General features: G+C 45.1%; 2 protein-coding genes across 4 annotated transcripts in view; one reads left to right on the top strand and one right to left on the bottom strand.

The window, feature by feature from the left end:
* The window catches only part of CCDC93 (coiled-coil domain containing 93), a 109,363-nt gene extending 95,117 nt beyond the window's left edge, over window positions 1-14,246 (top strand). For all 3 annotated transcript variants that reach the window (XM_045203022.2, XM_045203024.2, XM_024569761.3), the window contains one exon: window positions 1,536-14,246. In XM_045203022.2, the coding sequence (XP_045058957.1) occupies window positions 1,536-1,589 (54 nt within the window). In that variant the 3' untranslated portion in view covers window positions 1,590-14,246. The remainder of the gene's footprint in view (window positions 1-1,535) is intronic.
* Window positions 11,749-21,724, bottom strand: LOC128780304 (5-hydroxytryptamine receptor 5B-like). Its single transcript, XM_053919404.1, is given in 9 exon segments — window positions 11,749-12,039; window positions 15,092-15,141; window positions 16,476-16,605; window positions 20,654-20,872; window positions 20,990-21,146; window positions 21,148-21,268; window positions 21,271-21,334; window positions 21,337-21,418; window positions 21,420-21,724. Coding segments are annotated over 9 exon segments (1,419 nt in total).
* Between the last annotated feature and the right edge of the window lie 479 nt (window positions 21,725-22,203).

Here is a 22,203-nt window from a genome sequence, read left to right on the forward strand (position 1 = left end):
ACCAACCAGGGCCTGAGTTGTTTTTGCCTTGTTTAAAAGGTGAGGTGGGTAACAATTGAAGCTAGTTTATTCATTATTGTATTGTTTTGTCTTTTGTGAGAATTTTCAAAAATACACAGAAGTAGAGGAAGTACTATAACAATATGGCTATCTACCTGTTCTTGTTCCATCTCTACCTACCCCTACTTTGGGAAGTAGGGATCTAGAAGTTTTTTTTCTCCTAGTAACTGATTTTTAAAAGGAAAACTTTCTTCTTTACTTTTCTAATAGAACAAATGTTATTCAACTTCACCTTTTTTTCTTTTCCTAACCCTAGAAAAAAATTAACTGCCTCCCCTTCCAAAAACATGTGCTCAAAAAATGTCAGAGACCTTGCTTCTAATAGAAGAATTCAGCCTTAGCCCCAGTCCAAGAGCCTGGCTATTCTCCAGCTCGGAGTGAAAGATAGTGTAAACCCTACAGGTAAACTGGCATTTGTTTTAGTAAAACCAGGGTCATTGCAGCCATGAGCTGTGATTTTGTCAGAAAGAGCAAAGGGCCACCAGAAAACTGGAAGCACATAGGCCCAGGGAGGTGGAAACATTGACTCTGGGGGTCTTGGTTGCAGAGGGTTCAAGGATGAAATGAAGTTTTTTCTTCCACACTAAATGGATCTCCAGGGAAGAAGCATGGCTGCTAGAGTCCTGGGCTCTCAAGCTCAACCCCTCCAGGCTCTTCCCACTACCACAGTCACCTCTCAGTCTAAAGCAGGGCTCCTTGTGCCATGACCCAGGAAAGGGGTGGAGATTTTTGCTAGCAGATGGAGGTATCCTGAGCTATCCAGTCCAGTGGGAACAAGGGGGCAGGAAGACACACAATGAGAAGCCTTTGAATATGTCTGAAGGGAATATAAAATAATGCAGAGGTGACCTTGTACCACTGGACATCAGTACCACAGAGAGGAAGGGGCCAGTGACCTCCCTCAGTGATAATCCTCAGCATATACAGTAATAGATCTCATACAGCTAATTCTTAAGAGGGAACAGGTGTCCCTTGATGCCTGTTTCTCATCATGTCATCTGTGTGTTTGTCTTTCTTAAAGTTAAGGATATTCTTAACCTTCACTATTGTCAGAATAAGAGCTTTTCTACTGCTTCACCTGCTGTGCTCCTTAGTCTGCCTCCAAGGACCTCCCCTCCTTTCTTCCTTCTCCGTAGTAATCCAAGATTGGTACACAAGTGTCTGCTTTCAGCTTTTGTTCCCTTGAAGGGTTAAGAGATTTCACGAAGTCTTTTGGAGTGATAGTGCCTAATCTTGTCATCCTATTCTCAGCCTGACAGTGCAGACAATGAATGTCATTATAAACTGGTATTGAAGATCAGTATGTCACCAGGAGGTTTCACAATGCTGGTGGTAACATGCTAGGAGTCTGGTTTTGTTGGTCAAAAGTTGTCTACCATGGGACTCAGGGAAGGACAATAGGACCATCTGAGCCTCACATGGGTACTAATGTAGCCACCACCTCTCTGTACACACTCTTTCTGCTTTCCCTCCAGGAGGGCCGCAAGAACGAGGTGCTGCTGTCCAAGGTGAAAGCCAAGGCCTCCTGAAAATTCCCAGCCATCTTCATGTGTCATTGATTTTTTTTTAAACACCATATATCAGCTCCAAGATTATGAAATGGTTCTGAACGCTGCAGTGGAGAGATGCAGGTGTAATGATTTCCACACCCTGGATGTTTTGTTTCTCCTATTGGCTTCCATTCTATCTCTATATTGGTTATTGTTGATGGAATCAGACAGTATAAATACTGTGGCTTAGATAACACCTATTATCCTCTGCAGAAATGTGAGCAGTATTTGTTCTCTGTGTTGTATCAACTTTTATTTCTCCAATAACACTGCACATAGGACGATGCCTGTATTTGTGTGGACTCTGAATAAAGAGGAATTCATTTGCTCAGCAAGTATTAATTGAACAACCATTGACATATAAGCATTGTGGAGACAGATGTGTCAAACACAGTCCCTGTGGTCAGACACCCAGCAAGTGGGCCAGAGAACAGATACAGTCCATCTGACCACAGAGCTTGGCCACCTGGGATTATTTTTTTAGTAAACAATGGGTTTTATAGCTAAATGATCATCCCATGTGAGTGTTGGTCACTTGGGCCCTTCACTTGCCTATGGTGCCTTTTGTTCCTGGCTCCTCGTGATGCCAGCCAGCGGGCTTCATGGCGTATTACTTAGAAAGAAAACTCAGTGTCTGCTGTTTATTCCTTATGTACTGCTCAAGTTCATTTCACTGAATGTTGAAAACAAGGGCCTCATATTGAGGACTTAAATGACACCTTATCATTCTCTAGTTCTCATTTCAGTCATAGCCAACATGTGGATGGCTTTGTGCATCCCCCTCATTCCATGTGCCTTACACTCTGGACAGGTTGTGGTGTAAGCACTGAGATGAGACACACCATTCGTTGCAGTCCAGGGCAGTATGTGATAAATCTCAGAGTGACAGATGATGAGGAGGTGTCAAGAGGTCAGGAGGTATCCAAGGAGAAAGAGCAGTAAGTTATGTAGAGATCCAGGACACCTCATGGAGGACGGAGGATTTGGACTAGATCTGAAGGGGTCCTAGCATTTTAGTTGGCAGAGGTGGGTAGGAAGGCCATTTTGGATAAAGATGCGACTAAGACTAAAAATCCAAAAGGGTAAGGGATTGGCCAATCTCTGTGCATTTTCTCAGAATCATCTCAATTTTTAAAAATGACATGGCTGGGGGAGAGATTTAGCCAGACATTTCCAGACAGAACTGAGTTTAAATCATCCACCAAATACTACCTTTTGTCCTTTTTTATTGTAATATTTTATCTGAACGCTTTAGAGACCAGTCCACAAAGGTGGGCTGGGATGAGCCTTTGGAGGGCCTTGAAAGGAAGCCTGAAGAGTTGACTTTGTCCTCTGGAAATGAGTAGGCCAAACCCAACACAGAGCTCCCATCCTGGTCCCCATGGATCTGGCAACTCAGTCAAGTTCAGGAAGCCCCAGTGTGAGGTTTGCACTTCATTCTGCATAAACCTTGCACACATACCAGTCAGTAGGTTTGGACTATAAAACAAAAACTTAAACATGTTAGGCAAATGGGTCATTCATTGCCGTCACAGGAAGGTCACGTTCATTTTTAGTTCCCTCATGGACATGATTAAGCATGGCTGATGTATAAGAAAATCTCATACTCGATTAACAGCAGCTATTGGTTTCTGTGCCAGGGCCAGTGATGCCTGCATGACAGGGAGGGCTGCTTGCGGAGCTGAACCATGGACATCTCCACCTAGGCTGGTCCCTGGGCCATGGCCTTTGTGGATTTTGAAAGGTGAAGTTAAAGTCAGGAACTACCAAAGAATGGGTAGCATTTGGAGGGCAGAGGAAGAAAACAGCAGTTTGACTGTAAATTATTTCAGATTCCAGGAAACCTCTCCATCATCTTGAGAAGCTCAGAGACCTACTTTCTAATTAACTTTTTGAGGAGTTAGGAGATTGTTCAGATACTTGTCCAAAAGTGGTAGGGATGAGTAGTGGGTGACATTCTACAGTTACTCTAGGCCACCTTTCTACGTTGTTGGGAAAATATGGCATGACTAATCCAAAGCAACCCATAATTTTTTTTAAAATGGGGGCATTTATGTTGGATTATGTTTCTAAAGAGTTTTATTTGGCCTGTTTTTGGTACAGAGAGGTCTCAGTTGATATCTTTCCCCTTTTTGTCATCTACAAGGCCTAATACTATTAATAAATTAGTTTCCATTCCTTGAACACATTTTGAATTAGCAGAAGCCAGTCTGGAGAATTCCATGTTTGCTATGGATGACCTACATAGTAGTGGTGCCTTTTTGAGTAACAGAACATTAAGTGTGCTTTGCAGGCCCAGGGGACGCCCAGGCCCAATCACTTCAGAAGCCAGCAGGGGTTCCTCCCAGGAACACTTCCTTCTGTGTGCTCAGAGTGTGGTGGGGTGTTCTGCCAAGCCCATATTCTTTTCCAGAGCTAAGAAAGAATGTGGGGAACATGAGCATCTGGAAGAATGAGGTTTCCCTGGCAAGCATGCAGATGTCTAGCAGTGTGCTTGCTAATAGGGCAGGCTTCCCATGGCTGCCCACCAATGCTCTAGGATTCTCATCCAGGCTCTGGGTTGGGAGCTCCCCTACTCCCACATACGTTTCATGGAATACAGGGAGCTGCTTCAGTTTAAACCCAAATCAGAGCTGCTGTGAGCAGACAAACTAGAAGAGGCATCTGGGAAGATACTTGGGACATACTTTGATATCCTTGACCTGGGTTCAGTCTCATGGATCACTGGGATCAGCTAATAGCACTCGTAGGAGGTGCCAAGAACAGCTGCCACAGTTAGACATGAGGGGTGAGCTTTGTTTTTTTTTACAGAGCACAGATTCCAAGTTTGTTGGGACTAAGCTCTTGTTGGAGTCCGGAACGTGTGGTTTTAACTGAGTTCTACTTTGCAGCCTGTGTTCTGTGGATAGCCAGGTCCTGCCAGCACCTACTGAGTCTTGACGGCATAAACCAGGAGGCAGAGGTGCTAGTCCAGACAGAAGGACTTTCCCAGGTTCTTGGGAACTCCTGAAATCAGAGCAGCACTTGGAGAAGGCCTCAGGCAGCCCTCTTACTACCTCATAAAGTGACCTCAGGCTGTAACATCAGTGGCCCCATCACCTCTATAGTGACCAAAGCAAACCTACCTAAAAGGGCAATTTGAACAGAAGGAGTGGCCTGCTATCACCTCAGCCAGCCTAGTCTTGCCCTGTCCGCAGGTGACTGATCATCAGTGTAAGAGGAAAGTGACATTCTAGCAATAATTTTTAAAATTTTATTTTTCAATTATAGTTTACATTCAGTATTATTTTATAATAGTTCAGGTGTACAACATAGTGGTTACATAATCATATACTTCAAAAATATTTCCCCTGATATTGCCAGCACCCACCTGACACCATACATAATTATTAAAATACTATTGGCTGCATTCCTTGCCCTCTACTTTACATCCTGATGATTGTTTCGTAACTACCAGTTTTTCTTAATCCTTTCACTTTTTTTTTCACCTAGTTCCCCAACATCTGTCAGTCTCTTCTCTGTATCTGTGAGTCTATTTCGATATTGTTTGCTTGTTTTGTTGTTTAGATTCCACATATAAGTGAAATTGTATGGTATTTGTCTTTCAACACACTTATTCACTTAGCATAATACCCTCTAGGTCCATCCATGCTGTTGCAAATGGTAAGATTTTAGTTTTCTGTATGACTGAGTAATATTCCAGTGTGTGTGTGTGTGTGTGTGTGTATGCATATATATATATATACCACAACCTTTTTATTCATTTGTCTGCTGATGGTCACTTGGGTTGCTTCCATATGTTGGCTATTGTAAATAGCACTGTAGTGACCATATGGGTACATATATTTCAAAATAGTGTTTTGGATTTCTTCTGATATATACCCAGAGGTGGACATAAGGCAGTTTCATTTTTAATTTTTTGAGGAAACTCTATACTGTTTTCCACAGTGGCTGCACCAGTCTGCATTCCCACCAACAGTACACAAGCATTCCCTTTTCTTCACATCCTTGCTTATGAATTCTTTATAAATTCTGGATAGTAACTTTTATCAGATGTATCATTGGCGAATGCCTTTTCATTTTGTTGACGGTTTCCTTTACCATGCAAAAACATTTTAGTTTGATGTAGTCTCATTTATTTTCTCTCGTTCCCCTTGCCCAAGAAGATAAACAGTGGAAATTCCATTCTTAATTCATCCTGGAAACTGTTCGAGAAGTGATTTGTTCAAAAACCAATCTGCTTTGTCACCTGAGAGACACGTGATTAATCATACAGGTATCAGCAAGAAAGGGAACCAATTTCTGAATATTCTTATGAATTCTGCTACTTTACTGAATTAATTTATTAGTTCTAGTAGTTATCTGGTGGAATTGTAACCGAACTAGAAGGGTCCCACCACCCCATAGGCAGTAACTCTGGAAACAGAGTCCGTTGGAAAGGAAAATTAAATTTTTACTTACTTATAGATACAGACAGTAGATTTCTTGATGTCCATCCCCGCTCCCACCACTGGAAGAGCAAGCAGGCTGCTGGCAGGTGACTTGGGAGGTGACCGCCACAGCGGTTTGTTTCCCTAGGGCTTTGTGTGTAGGAGAGGGGCACAGGGCTTGTTACCTGGCGGTGCCACTGCTAGGGACCTGCCAGCCCAAATTTCCTCTCCACCACCCCCAGCACCCTGTTCTTACTGGCCTTACTTCCAGCACTAGCAGTGCTCCTTGTGAGGCCTAAAGCCCTCAGGGAGGTGTGCAGGACCAGACCCTCCCCAGCTGCCCTGGGGCCAGAACCAACTGGCCTGCAGGGGTATGCGTGGTCCACGGGCAGGCAGCAGCAATAGCTTCCTTCCTGGGAAGGGGTGCAGGGCTTCTCCACCCAAGCCTCCCAGAGCCCCACAGCCTGTGTCTCCCCCACTGTCTTCTCTCAAGCCTCCTCCTACCCTTCCTACCTGAAACCTACTGAGCTCCTAGACAGGCAGGTCCTAGAGCGCTATGGCAGGGGGCACTCAGAATCCCTCCAGCTAGGTCCCCGGCTCAGGAAACTCAGCCCCCAGCTTCAGACCCACCAGCCAGGGAACAGAGGAGCGAAAAAATGGCATTTGCAGGCACTCCACCTTTTAAAGAAACCCCCCCACACACATATACACACATAGCAGAGGTAGATGGGAGAGTATGACCCTCCCATCCAGTCACCTTCCTAGCTTTTGGAGCCTCTTTTTTTTGTGTCATGAACAGTAGTCCTGGTTGCTAGGGCGACTCTTGCGCTATCTTGGGCTCTTTTCCACCCTTCCCATTTCCGGGGTGAGTTCCTTCCCCACCCCCTTACAGGATCTTTAGGGTTCTCTATATACAGTATCATGTCATTTACAACTAGTGACAATTTTACTTCTTCCTTTCCAGTTTGGATGCCTTTTATTTCTTGTTCTTGTCTATTATGAATAGGACTTCTAATACTATGTTGAATAAGAGTGTTGAAAGTGGACATCCCTGTCTTGTGGGTTTGTCATAATATGGCCTTCATTACACTGAGGTATGTTCCCTCTATTCCCACTTTGCTGAGAGTTTTTAACATAAATGAGTGCTAGATTTTGTCAAACGCTTTTTTCTGCGTCTATTGATATGAGCATGTGTTTTTCATCCTTCATTTTGTTTATGTTGTATCACATTAATTGATTGGCGGATATTGTACCAACCTGCATCCCAGGAATACATCCCACTTGATCATGTTCTATGATCTTTTTAATGTTTTGCTGAATTAAGTTTGCTAATATTTTGTTGAGGATTTTTATATCTATTTTTGGCCTATAATTTTTTTTCTTTGTAGTATCTATATCTGGTTTTGGAATTAAGGTAATCCTGGACTGGTAAAAATAATTTTGGGAGCCTTCCTTCCTCTTGAATTCTTTTAAATAGTTAGAGAAGGATACATGTTAGTTCTTCTCTGAGTGTTTGGTAAAAATTCACCTGTGACCTGTGAAGCCATCCCATCTAGGACTTTTGTTTATTGGGAGTTTTTTCAGTATTGCTTCTATTTCATTAGTTATACTTGGTCTGTTCAGATTTTCTATTTGTTCTTGATTCAGTTTTGGGAGGTTGTACATTTCTTGGAATTTATCCCTTTCTTCCAGATTTGAAGATGTATAGTCCAATTTGTTGATGTATAGTTCTTCATAATATTTCATATAATCCTATGTATTTCTGTGGTGTCACTTGTTACTTCTTCTCTTTCATTTCTGATTGTATTTATTAAGGTCCTCTCTTTCTTCCTGGTGAGTCTGGATAAGGTTATCCAGCTTGTGCATCTTTTCAAAGAACTAGCTCTTGGTTCCTTGATTTTGTATTTTGTAAGATTCCATTTTGTTTATTTCTGTTCTGATCTTTCTATCTACACACTTTGGACTTTGTTTTTCTTTTTCTAGTTCTTTTAGGTGTAAGATTAGATTGTTTATTTGATATTTTTCTTGTTTCTTGTGGTAGACCTATAATGCTATGACTTTCCCTCTTAGAACTGCTTTCACTGTGTCCTGTAGATGTTTAAGTTGTTGTGTTCTCGTTTTCATTTGTCTCAAGGTATCCTCTGACTTCTTTCTTGATCTCATTGTTAACGCATTCATTGTTTAGTAACATGTTATTAAGCCTTTATATGTTCGTGTATTTTTCAGTTTTTTTCTTTTAGTTGATTTCTAGTTTCATACCACTGTGGTCAGATAAGATGCTTGACATGATTTAAATCTTCTGAAATTTACTGATACTTGTTTTGTGTCCTAACATGAAGTGTAGTAAAGTGTTCCATGTGCACTTGAAAAGAAAGTATTTATATCCTGCTCTTTTTGGGGGGGATTTATATCCTCCCCAGGATATAAATACTTATACAAGCTAATTACATAATAAGCTAATATAAGCTTATATATAATACTTATATAAGCTAATATATAATAAGCTAATACTTATATAAGCTAATTATATAAGCCCATATAATTGATGGGCTTATATCTATCAATTAAGCCCATCTCATCTAGTGTGCCATTTAAGGCCACTGTTTCCATGTTACTTTTCTGTCTGGAATATCTATACATTGATGTCAATAGGGTGTTTAAAATCCCCTACTATGACTGTGTTTCTGTCAGTCTCTCCCTTTATTTTCATCAAGATTTGCTTTTATGTATTTTAGGTGCTCCTGTGTTGGGTACATAAGTGTTTACAAGGGTTATATATCCTCTGGTTGGACTGACTCCTTTATCATTATGTAATGTTTTTCTTTGTCTCTTATGATCGCCTCTATGTTAAAATCTGTTTTGTTGATATAAGTGATGTAAGTGTTGTTACCTCAGCTTTTTTTTTGTTTCCATTTGCATGAAACACCTTTTTCCATCCCTTTACTTTCAGTTTTTGTGTCTCTTTCATTGTGAGGTAGGTGTCTTTCAGACAACATTTATATAAGTTTTCTTAACCATTCAGGTACCCTATGTCTTTTGTTTGGAGCATTTAATCTATTTACATTTAAACTGATTTTTGATAGGTATTTATTTATTGCCATTTTGTTGTTTATAATTATGTTTCTCTTTTGTTTTTCTTTCTTTTTTCTTGTAATACTGGTTTGGTGGTAATGAACTCCCTTAGCTTTGATAGCCTTAGTGAATAGAGTAGTCTTGGTTGTAAGTCCTTATATTCTATCACTCTCAGTATTTCATGCCAATCTCTTCTGGCCTGAAATGTTTCTGTTGAAAATCAGCTGACAGTCTTATGGGGGTTCCCTTGTAGGTAATTAACTGTCTTTTGCTGCTTTTAAGATTGTCTCTCTGTCTTTAACCTTTGGCATTTTAATTGTGATGTGTCTTGGTATGGGCCTCTTCGGGATCATCTTCTTTGGTACTCTGTGCTTCCTGGACCTGTGTGTCTTTTTCCTTCACCAGGTTAACCCTGCAGAGGTCATAGGCAAAAAAATTACAGTGTAGGTTGCATTATACTTATATAACAAAATACATGATTTTTTAATTTATTTTCAGTTATGATCCAGAAATTATCAAACAAAGAAATGGGAAAACATAAAGACTAAAATTTTTTCTTTTCAAATAATGGAAATATGAATATTGCTTAACATCCATATTAAAAAATGTCTTTAACATTAATTAATCAGAATCTTCAATAGTTGGCTTTAAAGCAAAACATTTGTAACAGTCATCGCAAACAATATTGCTGTGCTCAAGGCATAAATACTTTTCACAGCACTTTCAAAAATACTGATAAGCAACTTATTTTGGATGTCGTTACACTTGATGTTGTCCCAGAGGTCCCTTCACTATCCTCATTTTTAATTTTTCTTTGTTTTTGTTGCTCTGTTTAGGTTTCTGCTACCTTCCAAATTGCTAATTCATTCCTCTACCTCATCTAACCTAACGTTGATACTATAATCATGTAACCTATGTTGATTTCTGTAACCGAACAACTAGGGGATCCTACCACTTGCTGCCCATAGTCAATGATTCCAGAGACAGAGTCCAGTGGAAAGGAAAAGGGAATTTTTTTTAATGTAAAATATACACAACAGGTTTCTTGATGGGGTCCCCCCCGCCAGAGGACCACACAGGCAGCTAGTGAGTGGCTGCCACTATGGCTTCGTATGGTATCACACATGGGAGTGGGGCACAGGGCTTGCCACCCACCTGCACCATGTCCAGGACCTGCCAGCCAAAGCCTTCTCTCCCTCCCCCCTGCCCCATTCTTACCAGTGTAGTGCCCACAGTGCTCCTGGTCAGGCCCAGAGCGCTCAGGGAGAGATGCGGGGCCTCTCCCCTGGCTTTGCTGGGTCCGTACCTGACAGGCCCACACTGGTGTGGGCTGCGGGCACCAGCAGCCACCACAGCTTTCCGTCTGGGGAAGGGATGCAGGGCTTGCTGGCCAGCCATGCTCCCTGAGTCCGCTAGCCCAAGCCTCCCCACAACCCTCTTCCTGGAACCTGCTGCATTCCTCACCAGGCAGGTCCTGGAGCACCAGGGCAGGGGCATGGGGAATCTCACCAGCTCAGGAATCTCAGCCCCCAGCCATAGACCCACCAGCCAGGGCATGGGGGCACAAAATGCATGGCGTTTGTGTGCACTCTGCTTTTAAATAGCCCCTCCCATAATCACCCCAGTGGTGGAAGTAGATGAGAGGATGTGTCCCTCCCATCCAATCACCTCCCTAGCTTTGGGCTCCAGCCCTACTGCCTTTTTGCTTGTCCTGCACTTGTTGTCCTGGTTGTTGGAGCAATGCACACATGAGCTGTCTTTCATGCTTCTCCACCCCTCCTCATTTCTGGGGGTATCCCCCGTTACAATTCCTTCTAGTGTATTCTTTATTTCAGATATTGTAGTCTTCATTTCTGCCTGGTTTTTATGGTTTCTGCCCTTTTTATGCTTACTTTCTCTTTAAGTTCATACTGAGTTCATCCATTGTTCTCCTAAGTTTCTTGAGCATCCTTTTAACCGTTTTGAACTCTGTATCTGCTAGATTGTTTGTCTCCATTTCATTTAGTTCTTTTAATGGGGATTTCTCCTGTTCTTTCATGTAGGGCTTGTTTTCTTTGTCTTCAACTGAGGATATTTATTAGGAGAATCAATGTGGGGACCTGGTATTGCCTACATTTCTTGAATCCTCTAGCCATCCTTTAGCTATCTTAAAGTTTCTTGATCCACTCATGCAAGAAGGTATATAAAACGAATCTTCTTGTCCAGTTAGTTTAGTTTAGTTTAGTTTATCTTCTTTATTTACGGCTTTAGATAAATGATCAACATACTTCTGTGGGAGACTTGCAGAGAAGTTGTCAAAACCCGTAATGATTCTGTATCTTCCGCTAATCCTAATGATAACTTTTTATCACTTTTGTGTTTTTTATGTGCATGCTCCATTAACATAAGTCAAAATGTCATTATTGGTTTGCTCCTGTGGAGCATTTTCAACCATATCAATACCATGTTCTTGTTTTCCAGTTGCTGGCTTTGTTGCTTCTTTCTTTGTAAGACCAATGCCTGCTAAAACATGAAAGAAGCTTTTAGAAGAGGTTCAGGTGACAGAAAGGCAGAATGAGAAAAGCCCTGGACTTTTATTATTTCTTGGGAAGGTTTTCAACTGCATCTTCATTTTTACTATGAAAACTATTTTCCTCTTATAAGGTCCTGGTATTTGGTCTTACAATGGCAGATTTTGCTTCTGTGTTTTTCTTGTATTGCTGAATAGCAGTCAGCTTTGCTAGGCTTGGTTTCACGACATTCTTGGTATCAAAATTGGAATCTTCATTGTCTGATGCAGGCCTTGAGTCATTATTGCCAGCTTTGCTGGAAAACCTCCTTAAAGTGTCTGCTTCAGAACTCTCATCTACAAGATTGCTACTTTCAGAAGTCTCTTTAGGTCTCTTTTCTCCTTTATATTCAGAAGTTAGTTGGTTATTGCTCCAAGGCTAAAATGAGGGACAAAAATGAAGCCTCATGTAACACTCAGGTATTATGTAAAAGTTGGTAAAAAGTCCTCTAAGAGTCTCTCTACTCCAAGTTACCACAGCCTCCACCATTTCAGGCCCAGCAGCATGGGCATCCAGCAGCCCCATTCGTTGGTCCATTGGTGAATATCCTATGTCCTGCCCCCTGCCCACCTGCCTTCTCGTGCTAGCAATAAGTTCTGACAGTTGTTTTGGCTGAGTGTGAGGTGTAGGTAATTGGCTTAAAAGCAGACAATTGTAACTGAATAAAAATAAATTAATTAATTAAAAAGCAAGACATGCTCTGAAGAAGAACACTTTAAGAAGGTGCTTTATAATTTACTAATGGCCAGTGTTGACCTTGAAGTCAAAGCACATCTCTACAGAAGCAGTACTGTGAAAGCCCAGTAGAATGAGGTGCCTGTTGTCTGTACGTGTGGCTGGGCACTCATTAAGTGACATGCCTTGTGCGAGGTATCTTCGGTATCCCCTAGTTCAGAGCATTCCTTCATACAACACGTGGTTGATAGGCTAAAAATGCTATATAAAAAAATGTTTCCGTGGACTGACCTCACAAATAAATATGTGAAAACATTAGGAGGGGTTTAGTAGCTGTTCTGCAGCCTGTTGGACAACGTGGAGGTACTATAGGCTTTCCATACTGGCCTACATCAATTCCTCAAACAAGCCAAGCTCACACCTGTCTGTGGCCGTTGCCCTTGCTGTTGCCACACCCGGCCCACTCTTCCTCCAAGGTTGTGGGCAGTAGGTCTCCCTGACCACCTGATACTCATAAAAATCCATTCAGTGTCAGCCTACACACGTAATCACATTCTGTCCTTTCCCTGCTGTCTAGATGGCTCCTGCTGGAACTGTTTGGGTCGTAGTCCTTTGTAAGGGCTGTTGCCTGTTCTGCCCTCCAGAGTGTAAGAGTAACACAAGCAGGGACCTGGCCTGAGTTACGCACTGCAGTCTCCCCAACATCTGGCTGGCCTGGAGAATCAGGAAATTCTGCTTGGATAAATATAACTTCGAATTGCAACTTTGCATCCCTATATTAGCAAAGTTTCCGCCTAATTTATGCTTAGTTTGAGAACAGGTAGACAACTTATTGAGCAGCTTTAGAGAATCTCAGAGTGTATTTGTTATACTCTACCTTTGAAGGCTGGGATGAAAAAGGTGTCAGAGATTTCAAATTTACCTTTTAAAGATGTTTGTTCTCCCCATGTAGGTTGGGGGAGAGAGAGGGAGAGCACACTGATGTCAGAGATTAAATCACGAGTGTGTTCTGGCTCAAAGTATGTCATGATCTGAATGTAACTTGACTGGTTGAAATGACTCAGTCATGTGAAACCAAGAAGTGGAAAGCAGCACTCATGGCAGAAGTACGAATTTTACAGTCTCTGGAAGGCAACTGGACCATATCTCTCAGAAGTGCAAGTGCATAGACCTTTCGAGCCAGCAGTGCTACTTCTAGGAATTGTTCCTGTGTATGAGGATTTCACTACAGCATTGTAATAGCAAAAAGTTGGTGCCCTGGCTAGTGTGGCTCAGTGGATTGAGTCCCGGCCTGGAAAAAGAAGGGTTGGTGGTTCCATTCCCAGTCTAAGGCACATATCTGGGTTGCAGGCCAGGTCCCCAGTAGAGGGCGTGCGAGAGGCAGCCACACATTGATGTTTCTCTCCCTCTTTCTCCCTTCCCCTTTCTACAAAAAATAAATAAATAAAATAAAAATTTTACAGAGGGTTGGGATCTACCACCATCATAGCGCAATGGCTAAATAAATTACGGTGAATCCATACAATGGAATATGAAAAGAACAGAGCCGCTCTGTATGTCCTGCCGTGGAATGATCCACAGGCTGGCTGCATGGATAATTTGGGGGGAAAGAGGTTCATAGTACGCTAATGTTTGTTTATAGAAAGAGAAAGGAGATGGAGGAAAAAATGCCTGTGGGTATATCTGTGGGTGTGTATCTGTATCCACACACACAAATGTATGTCAAACACGTCTGTGTGCATGTGCCCCGGATATTTCTGGGAGGATACACAGGAACCTGGCAGCCTTGGTTGCCTCTGGGCAGAGGGTAGAAGTTACTTCTCACTAAAAGGTACACCTTTTGTACCTTTTGAATTGTGTACCATGTACATGTATTATCTGTTCAAAAAATAAAAATGTTTACATTTTAATTTGGCTTACTTTTTAAAAAATAGAAAGAAGACAGAAGATTCTCATTTAGTAAATCTGCTTTCCTTAGAAGTTTAAAGCCCTTGAGCCAAAAGTAGTTAAACTCTCCTTTTCTTGAGTCTTGGAGGTGAGACTAGGGAAGTGAAAAGAGGGCTGTCCTCTTCTGGTGGAGCAGCATGGGGAGACAAAGCAGTGAAGACGGTTCTGCTCTGCTGGTGTGAGTGTGTTGGGGTGATGAGCAGGGGAAGGGAGGGAACAGGTGGCGAAGTGGCTACACCCTGGAACAGACGGCAGCTGCTGCAGGGTTGGTTGCCTCTGTCTCACGAGGATCATAGAACAGCCCGTGTTCTTCTGGCATTTGGTGTTCCAAATGTAGAGGTGGTACCTCTGAGCCATGGTCGGAGGGGAGCTGTTAACATTCTCCACAAGCTGTGCCTGTCCTCTGTGGAAACCAGCTGTGGGTGCTCCTTACCAGGAGAACTCTGACTTGGGCCCGCCCAGGCCGCTGCATCCAGCCCCAGGAGAGAATCACGACAGTTGTTCTAAGACAGGCAGAGAAGTCCTATTTCTCCACCAGAAATTGGTTTACATGTGGTATCTAACCCACTTATGGCCGCTACTTTGTACAACAGCTGCACATGGTGGTCAATAAACAGTCATCTTAAAATTTATTTCTGATTGAGTATTTTAGGAAAGAAGGTATAGAGGGGAAGATCATTAACACCGTGTGGTATCTTTCAACCAAGATGGGAAAATCCCCAGGAGCCCTAAGCTTGAGCTATAGCCCTTAAAACACAACAATGATGGATGGTCGAGAAGGTCATTTGATTGAGAATCACATACCTACCTGCCCCACTTCCTCCAGGTGGTCAGTCAGCTCGAAGAATGTCTCCATACCTAAGCCATCAGGTGAGCCAGTGGTGGAGAGGACTCTTGTGTAAATTAAAAGGCCTAATTAGTAGGCATCCAGCCCACCTGCAAGATCAGGTGGACTGTGGTCGAGGTGATTTAGTCCCGGTGTCTCCCTTGTCCTCCCCATCTCTGTCACTGTGTGTGCATGTGTGTGTGTTGAATAGGTAGGAAGGCAGGTAGAGATGGATACATTTGCATGTATATACACACACATATGACTGACTCTGAGCCTAGAAATGATTACTTCAAAAGTATTTTTATTACACATATAAGTCAGTATTGGGAAGTAATGGGAAAATTTCTCGCAGCTGCTCTCCCTTGTGGTACAGAAGCAGAGAAGGTACCTCACCAGGGGCTCTTTGTGCTGGCAGCACAGTGGAGTCACCTGAGGAGCTTTAAAAAGCACTGCTACCTAGCTCTCACCTGCCACCCAGGAATGCCAGTTTATCTGGTCGAAAGAGTAACCTGAGCATCCAGCAGTCTCTCACTGTCCAAACAAAAAAGTCTCTGGAGAACTGATATAAATCATCAGACCTCTTTTTTGAAAGTCTGATTCAATAGATAGGGGTTTTACTGAACACTTTCTAAATAACAGAACTTTGGATGACCTTTAGATGATCCTCATGTCGCATATTGGACATACTGCCTTGAAATTGGAAGATGAGTTGGATCAGGTGGATAAAGGGTTGGGGGAGGGCTGTTTTTTAAAGGAGACAGTTTTCTGAGTGGGCCACAAAACAGGCCCTGTGCTGAGAGAACCTCTGAAGAATATAGTGTTAGACAAAGGAAAGGCAAATCAGCTCTTGTCAGTTCCAGCCAGTTAGCAATAACTGTCTAAAGTGCCGTCGGGAAAGGCTTCTGGAGCAGAGTTCCTGTTCAGTGGGGACATGTGCCATGGTCCATTCGCAATGTCTGCCACCACGGGAAGAGGGTGAGCTGCACACATGCCACGATTTGCTTTCTGGAGAGCCTTTGCAGGGCTGCCCCTGCAGCCCAGGCCCAGTGTGCTGCTCTCAGCACCCTTAACACTCAGCTGTGGGGGAAGGCTCCAGGCGGACTGGGGAAGGGGAGAAATGCAAGTTCCCACCCACAACTCTGTGTGTGTCTCTCTAGGCACTGAGTATATCTCTGCTTGCTGAAGAGGCTTTTGAAGGTATTGTTGTAGTTCTCGTTAAATGCTGTGTAAATTAGGGGGTTGAAGAAAGAATTGGAGTAGTCAAGCCACAGGAATATGCTTCTCCAGGTGGGCAGGCTGCAGGCACAAAGGGAGCTGCTGAGCTCCATCAGGAAGAAGGGGGTCCAACACAGCACAAACACACCAATGAGGATGGCCACTATCAGGGCCGCCCTCTTCTCCTGCTCTTGCCACAAGTCCCTGCTTGCCTCAAGGGCCACCATTGGGTGACACACCATGAATACCATCTCAACCTCCTGAGGTGCCTCCTTCGTCTGGAACAAAGGAGACATGGAATTAAACAGAAAATACACTGGGTGAGTACAGTTACATGAGGCTACTCCAGTCTTGGCCACTACCTCCCCTTGCAGCCTCAGTCAAGCTGCATTTGACCATAATCCATCAAAAAATGTTAGGTGAAAAGGTTTCTGAAACTGTAGGTTAAAATATGGTCTGAAGGTTCTTCAGGGCATGAGAGTGGCAGTCCCCACAATGTCAAATAATATGAGTAAAAAGGGAGAAAGGCAGTTAAGAGCAGGGACACCTTGGCATCAGTCCCAGCTCTGCAGACTGTTTCTCCACCTGTGAAGCAAGGTGACCAGAGTCGCTGCCTCTTGCCTTAAGGCTGTCATGGAGATGAACTGGGAATGTGTGTTGGGTGCACAGCACGACCCCTGGCCCGTGCACTCGCCCACTCAACGCTCATGGAGTGGGCCTGGGGCTGAGACGAGGAGGACCCCAAATGCAACAGACCCAGGCCTGCCCCTCTCACAGTTCACGGCTCAAGAGGTAGCCTATAAACATTAATATTGAAAAAAAATTGTATAATTACTGTGCTGAATGGATTCAGTGTAAATTATGGGACAATTCTGTATTGCCTAGCTTTCAAAAAACAAATTGTAAATGCATTTGTGGTAATAATTAGCTTGCACTTAAGGAGCTTCTGGCCCATGCTCCGCCCCTCACTGCCATCCTCTGATTTAACTCTTACCTCTCGGCTTAATGGCTACCACCCCTCTCAGAGTGGCCTTCCTGACCCTCTTAACTGAATCATATCTCCCTGTTTAGCTCTGCATTCTCCTCTTTTGAAGCAATTTGTGTGATTATGGGTGTGACATCTGGTTCAAGCCAAAGGAGGGCAGTGACTGTCTCTCCATTTTCTGAAACCTGTTGCTGTCTGGCAGCAGCACCTGGCACCTGGTAGGGACCCAGGAAATAGCTGCTGAATTAATGATTGGTCATTACAAAAGAATGGTCCACGCCTACATTTCTCTTCCTTTCCAGAATGCTGCCAGACATGGCCACAAATGCTGCCAAACACACACAGGCAAGAGGCTTTCAGGCAGGTTGTTAGTCACAACTAGAAACAACTTTCAGGACAGCCCCATGACCGTGGGGCACTCCACAGTGTCCATGCACGTTCCTGTGTCTTCTCTTACGTGGGTCACGGCGGCCAAAGCTGAGGGAGTGGGGGGAGTTTCCAGGAGGCCTGACTTATGCAAACCCAGGACTCCTCGCTCTAACACTACCTTTAAATTCAGTGCCTTCCTCTGCTTCTCCTCCCACTCTGGCTCTGTTTACCTGTAAAATCACTAAGTCGGCCTGCAGAGAGGTCACGGAGATGTGGACAGAACAGAGCCCTTTGCGAGTGCTCCCCCAGCATCTTGAGACCCTGTTCCCATGACTGCTTCACTTCTGTAAAGGTGAGACCCTGTGAGCACCTGGACAGTGCTCAGGAGTTAAGCTGCCAGAGACGGCAGGGATTAATGAAAAATGAATGAAAAGAGCAGTGACTTTAGGTCTGGTACAAACTTCAGCTTCTCTACCCAACAACTGTGTGTGGTCTTGGGTGAACTATCTGTGGTGCCTTAGTTTTCTCTAACGTAAAATGAGCACTGTGTGGCAGAGACAGTTAGTGATCCCCTAGATTTCACATAGGGAACCAAGTGAAGTGACTGGCCAATGGACTGTGACTGGAAGTGACACGGATCCACTTCAGGGACAAGGCAGGTAAAAGCTGCTCTGCAGTAGCCCCACCCTCCCCTATCAGAAGGGGATATGTTCCAGAACCCCAGTGGCTGCCTGAGACCTGGGGTAGGACCAAACCTTATGCTACATACTATGTTTTTTCCTACACAGCAGGTCCTTGAATAACATTGTTTCTTTCAATGCTGTTTTCATCATAACACTGATGAGAAGCTGTAGGAACTTAACCCTTTTTTGTATAAATTAGCCTGTGGATAAATTGGTTTCCTTATATGTCATTTCACTTAGAGTCATAGAACCTACTGATGTTGTTAAGTAGGGACTTACTGCGCTCACCTTCTCACTTAAAGGAAGAACTTCACAGCTTCTGCTTGTCAGATCTGCATTGTCAGCATCACTGCTCTTGCACTTTGGGGCCACTATTAAGTAAAATAAGAGGGACTTACCACAAGCACTGCTATACTACAACAGTCAGGCTGGTAACTGAGAGGCAGCTTCTACAGAGTGGAGACACTGGACGAAGGGATGAGGTGGACTCCCGAGACTTCATCACGCTACTAAGAACAGCACACAATTTAAAACTTCTGAATCGTTTATTTCTGGAATTTTCCACTTAATATTTTCAGACTGAGGTTGACCTCAGGTAACTGAGACCGCAAAGGTAAGGGAAACTGGATAAGACAGGACTATTGCATCGCCGCAGCAATCTTGGAAGCCACATGTTCCAAGCATCAGAGCTGAAAAAATGACAAGTGGCCCAGATCCGCGAGTTACTGCCTGGAGGAGAGCTACACAGGAGGGCCCCAGACCCATACTGCCCCCCAAGTGAGAATGAAATAAACTCAGCAACATTGCTCAGGAGTTTGAGTGACACCTTGCTGACAGGATGCTCCCAAACACCATCTCACCTACAATCTTAGCATCAAATGATTCAGACTCTTAGCCATGACTTAGACCAAGACTGTGTATTTGAGAAGAGAAATTGCAGCCCAAAGTAGGGAAGCAGCTTGCCCCAGGTCCACTGCCAGTGAATAACTGTGCTGAGTAACAACAGTGTCCCTGCCTACCAGAGCTCTTTCTCCCCTACCAGTGGTCACCCCGATGATTGGCTAGGCTCCTGTGTAGTGACATCTTTGTGTCACCTGTCTGAACGGGTTCTGTCAAAAATGAACACTAAACTCAGGCTTGGCAAGCCTTTCTGACATTCATTTCACCGTGGCTTCTCTGGGTGCACATTGGATTGGTGCCGCTATTAAAAGTCAGCCCTGCCTCAGCGATCAGAAAAGTTAAAATCACTCCACGCATTTCCAAGGGGCCTTTCGAAGAACATCATTAATTCTGAATAAAGCTCTCCCCTAACAACACTTTCTGATTATGATCTTGATATTCCTATTTTATGCTACAAAATCCCTTTGCCATTTAGAAAGGTGGGGAAAGCCTGCCTTTCAAAACATGTATTTGAGTAGCCTAAATAGCTGAGTTAACTTACTGAAATTAAAACAAAACTAACAACAAAAACTTACCCTGTTTCTTTCCTCTCTCATGATCCCTTTCCCTCACACACACACACACACACAACACACCCACACACACACACACACACCCCACTACCACCTCCCGCCCCCAAAAGGAAAATTTGGGTCTTCCAGGCTGAGGAGATAATATGTATTAGGGCCTGGCCAAAAGACAAAAAGCCTCGATTTTAAATACAGTCCAGGGAAGTTCTGCCAAATGCCGGTTTCTTCATCTCATTCTTCCCCCGGGTAATGTCCAGGCCCCCAGCAGCATGCCAGGCCATGCTCGGTTACCTCCTCACTCCAGCCAGCTCCGCCCACTCCCGTGAACCAGGCTCCGTGCTAGGAGCTTCACAGTGCTTATCTCCTGTAATCCTCACCAGCAGCCCAATGAAGCAGGAGTTCACTTGTTCAAAGATGAGGAAACCAGATGCATAGAGAGGAAGCAACAGCCCCAGTGTCCCCAGCTGGGATTTAATCTCAGGGTACTTTTCCTGCCAAAGTCACTACAGGACAGCACTGAGGTTGGGATGGTGGAAGTGACGCTTGGATTATTTTTTACCCTCATTTCCCTCCTTGGCAAGGAACTGGCCAATAGTGTTAGGGGATATAGTCTCTGGACCGGAAAGGATGGATGGAAAATAAGGGGTGCAGGGTCACAGGAATTCACTCAAGTACGGAGCGAAGTCCCAGCCCCCTCAGTGCCACTTGGTCTAGCGGGGACCAGGGGGTTGGCGGCAGCAGGAGACACACGGACCCAATCGCTCGCTCCAGGGGAAAAGCAACAGAGGGCACAGCTGAGCAGACAGGCTCTTATCGCTACCTGGAAGTAGGCCCTTGCAAGCCTGCTTCTGCCGCGCTGTTCGGCGGAGCCAGCAACGGCCCTGGTTTGCACGTGCTGGAACCCCTTGCCGCAGCGCACCAGGAATGCAGTGAGGAACCATTCGCCTGCGCGCAGGGTGCAGGTATGAGCCCCATTTGTGTACTCTTTAGGTGAACAGATGGCAAATTCCGCGTGCTCTCCAGGTGTGCAGTGGACAATCTTTGTGTGCGCGCTCCGGGGTGCGCAAGCTTCCGCCTCCAACTCTCCCTTTTGCGCAGCTTCTCTTCAGCCAGCGTCCTCTTTCCCCAACCCCCCACCATGCAGCCTGCCCCTCACCTGCACCTTGGCGGGCAAGGGTAGCACAGTCCTGCGGCGACGGCTGTTGCTAAACTTGGCCGCCTCATAGATCTTCCAGTGGACAAACAGCACCACTGCAGGCAGAGAGAAGGCACCGCAGGTTAAAAAGACAGCGTAGGAGGGTTCCTGGCTCACCTAGTAGCGCCGCCAGAGCGATGAGTGCTGAGAACGCCCAGGTGAGCTGCTAGATCATCAGCACAGAAGCTCGGCTGCGGGTGCGCAGCGTGTACTGCAGGTGGCGCGTGATGGTCCAGTAGAGTCCAGGGCGACCGCCGCCACATTCCAGATGCTGGCGGTGCAGCACAGAACGGCGAGGGAGGTCCACTCCACACGTGGCACAGGCTCCGGCCCAGCCGCCAACGTCGCTCATCCGACAGCTCGGTCGCCAGGCTCAGAGGCATCACCAGCTGCCACTAGCACGTCCGACACGGCTGTCGAAGCCACCAAGTTATGCGGCACACGGTAAAAGGCACGGACCCGCAGGATGGTGACCAGAACCAACAGGTTCCACAGAAAAGTGGCTGCAATCAGCAGCACCAGCAGCGTCACCACCAGCACAATGAAGACGGAATAGGGAGGCTGTCGGGTGGGCTGGGTGGCGCTGCCCGAAGTTGACCGGATGACTGCGCGAGGGCTTGGGTTGTGACTGCGGACCATGGGTCCCAGGTGAAGGGCGACGCCCCTAGCTGCCTCCCGGAGGTTAGTGTTTTCCATGGCGCCCTGCGCGCCCGTTCTCCGTACCCCTAAAGCAGACACACGGGCAGCCAGCCTTTCTGCATGGACTGGGCGGCCGGTGACATGGAAGGGGCCTCTGAGTGCAGCGAGCGATCCAGGTCTCACTACCCTGGTACCTCCTCGTGCCGCAGCCCCTTGTTCAGCGCCTCTGCCTGCAGCTCTGTTTTTCAGTGGAGGAAAAGGAGAGTGGGACCCTCGGGAATCCAGCTCCTCTCGGCGTGCCTGACCTTCTGACTCTCTGCGGCGTCCCCTGCGCAACCCGTGGTCCTACGGCTGGGAATCCCTGAATGCAGCCGAGTGTCTGAGGGCAGGGCGACCTTGGAGAGATGCCCCAACCCCATCCTTGCTGCGGCTGGAGCAGGGCTGCACGGGAGTGGCAGGGGTGCGGGTGGTCGGCAGAAGCTGCCAACAGAAGCCAGGTCTTGACACCGTTCCACTGGTCTTCCTACCTCCGCCAT

Source organism: Desmodus rotundus, chromosome 2, assembly GCF_022682495.2.
Source record: "Desmodus rotundus isolate HL8 chromosome 2, HLdesRot8A.1, whole genome shotgun sequence".
NCBI lineage: Eukaryota > Metazoa > Chordata > Mammalia > Chiroptera > Phyllostomidae > Desmodus > Desmodus rotundus.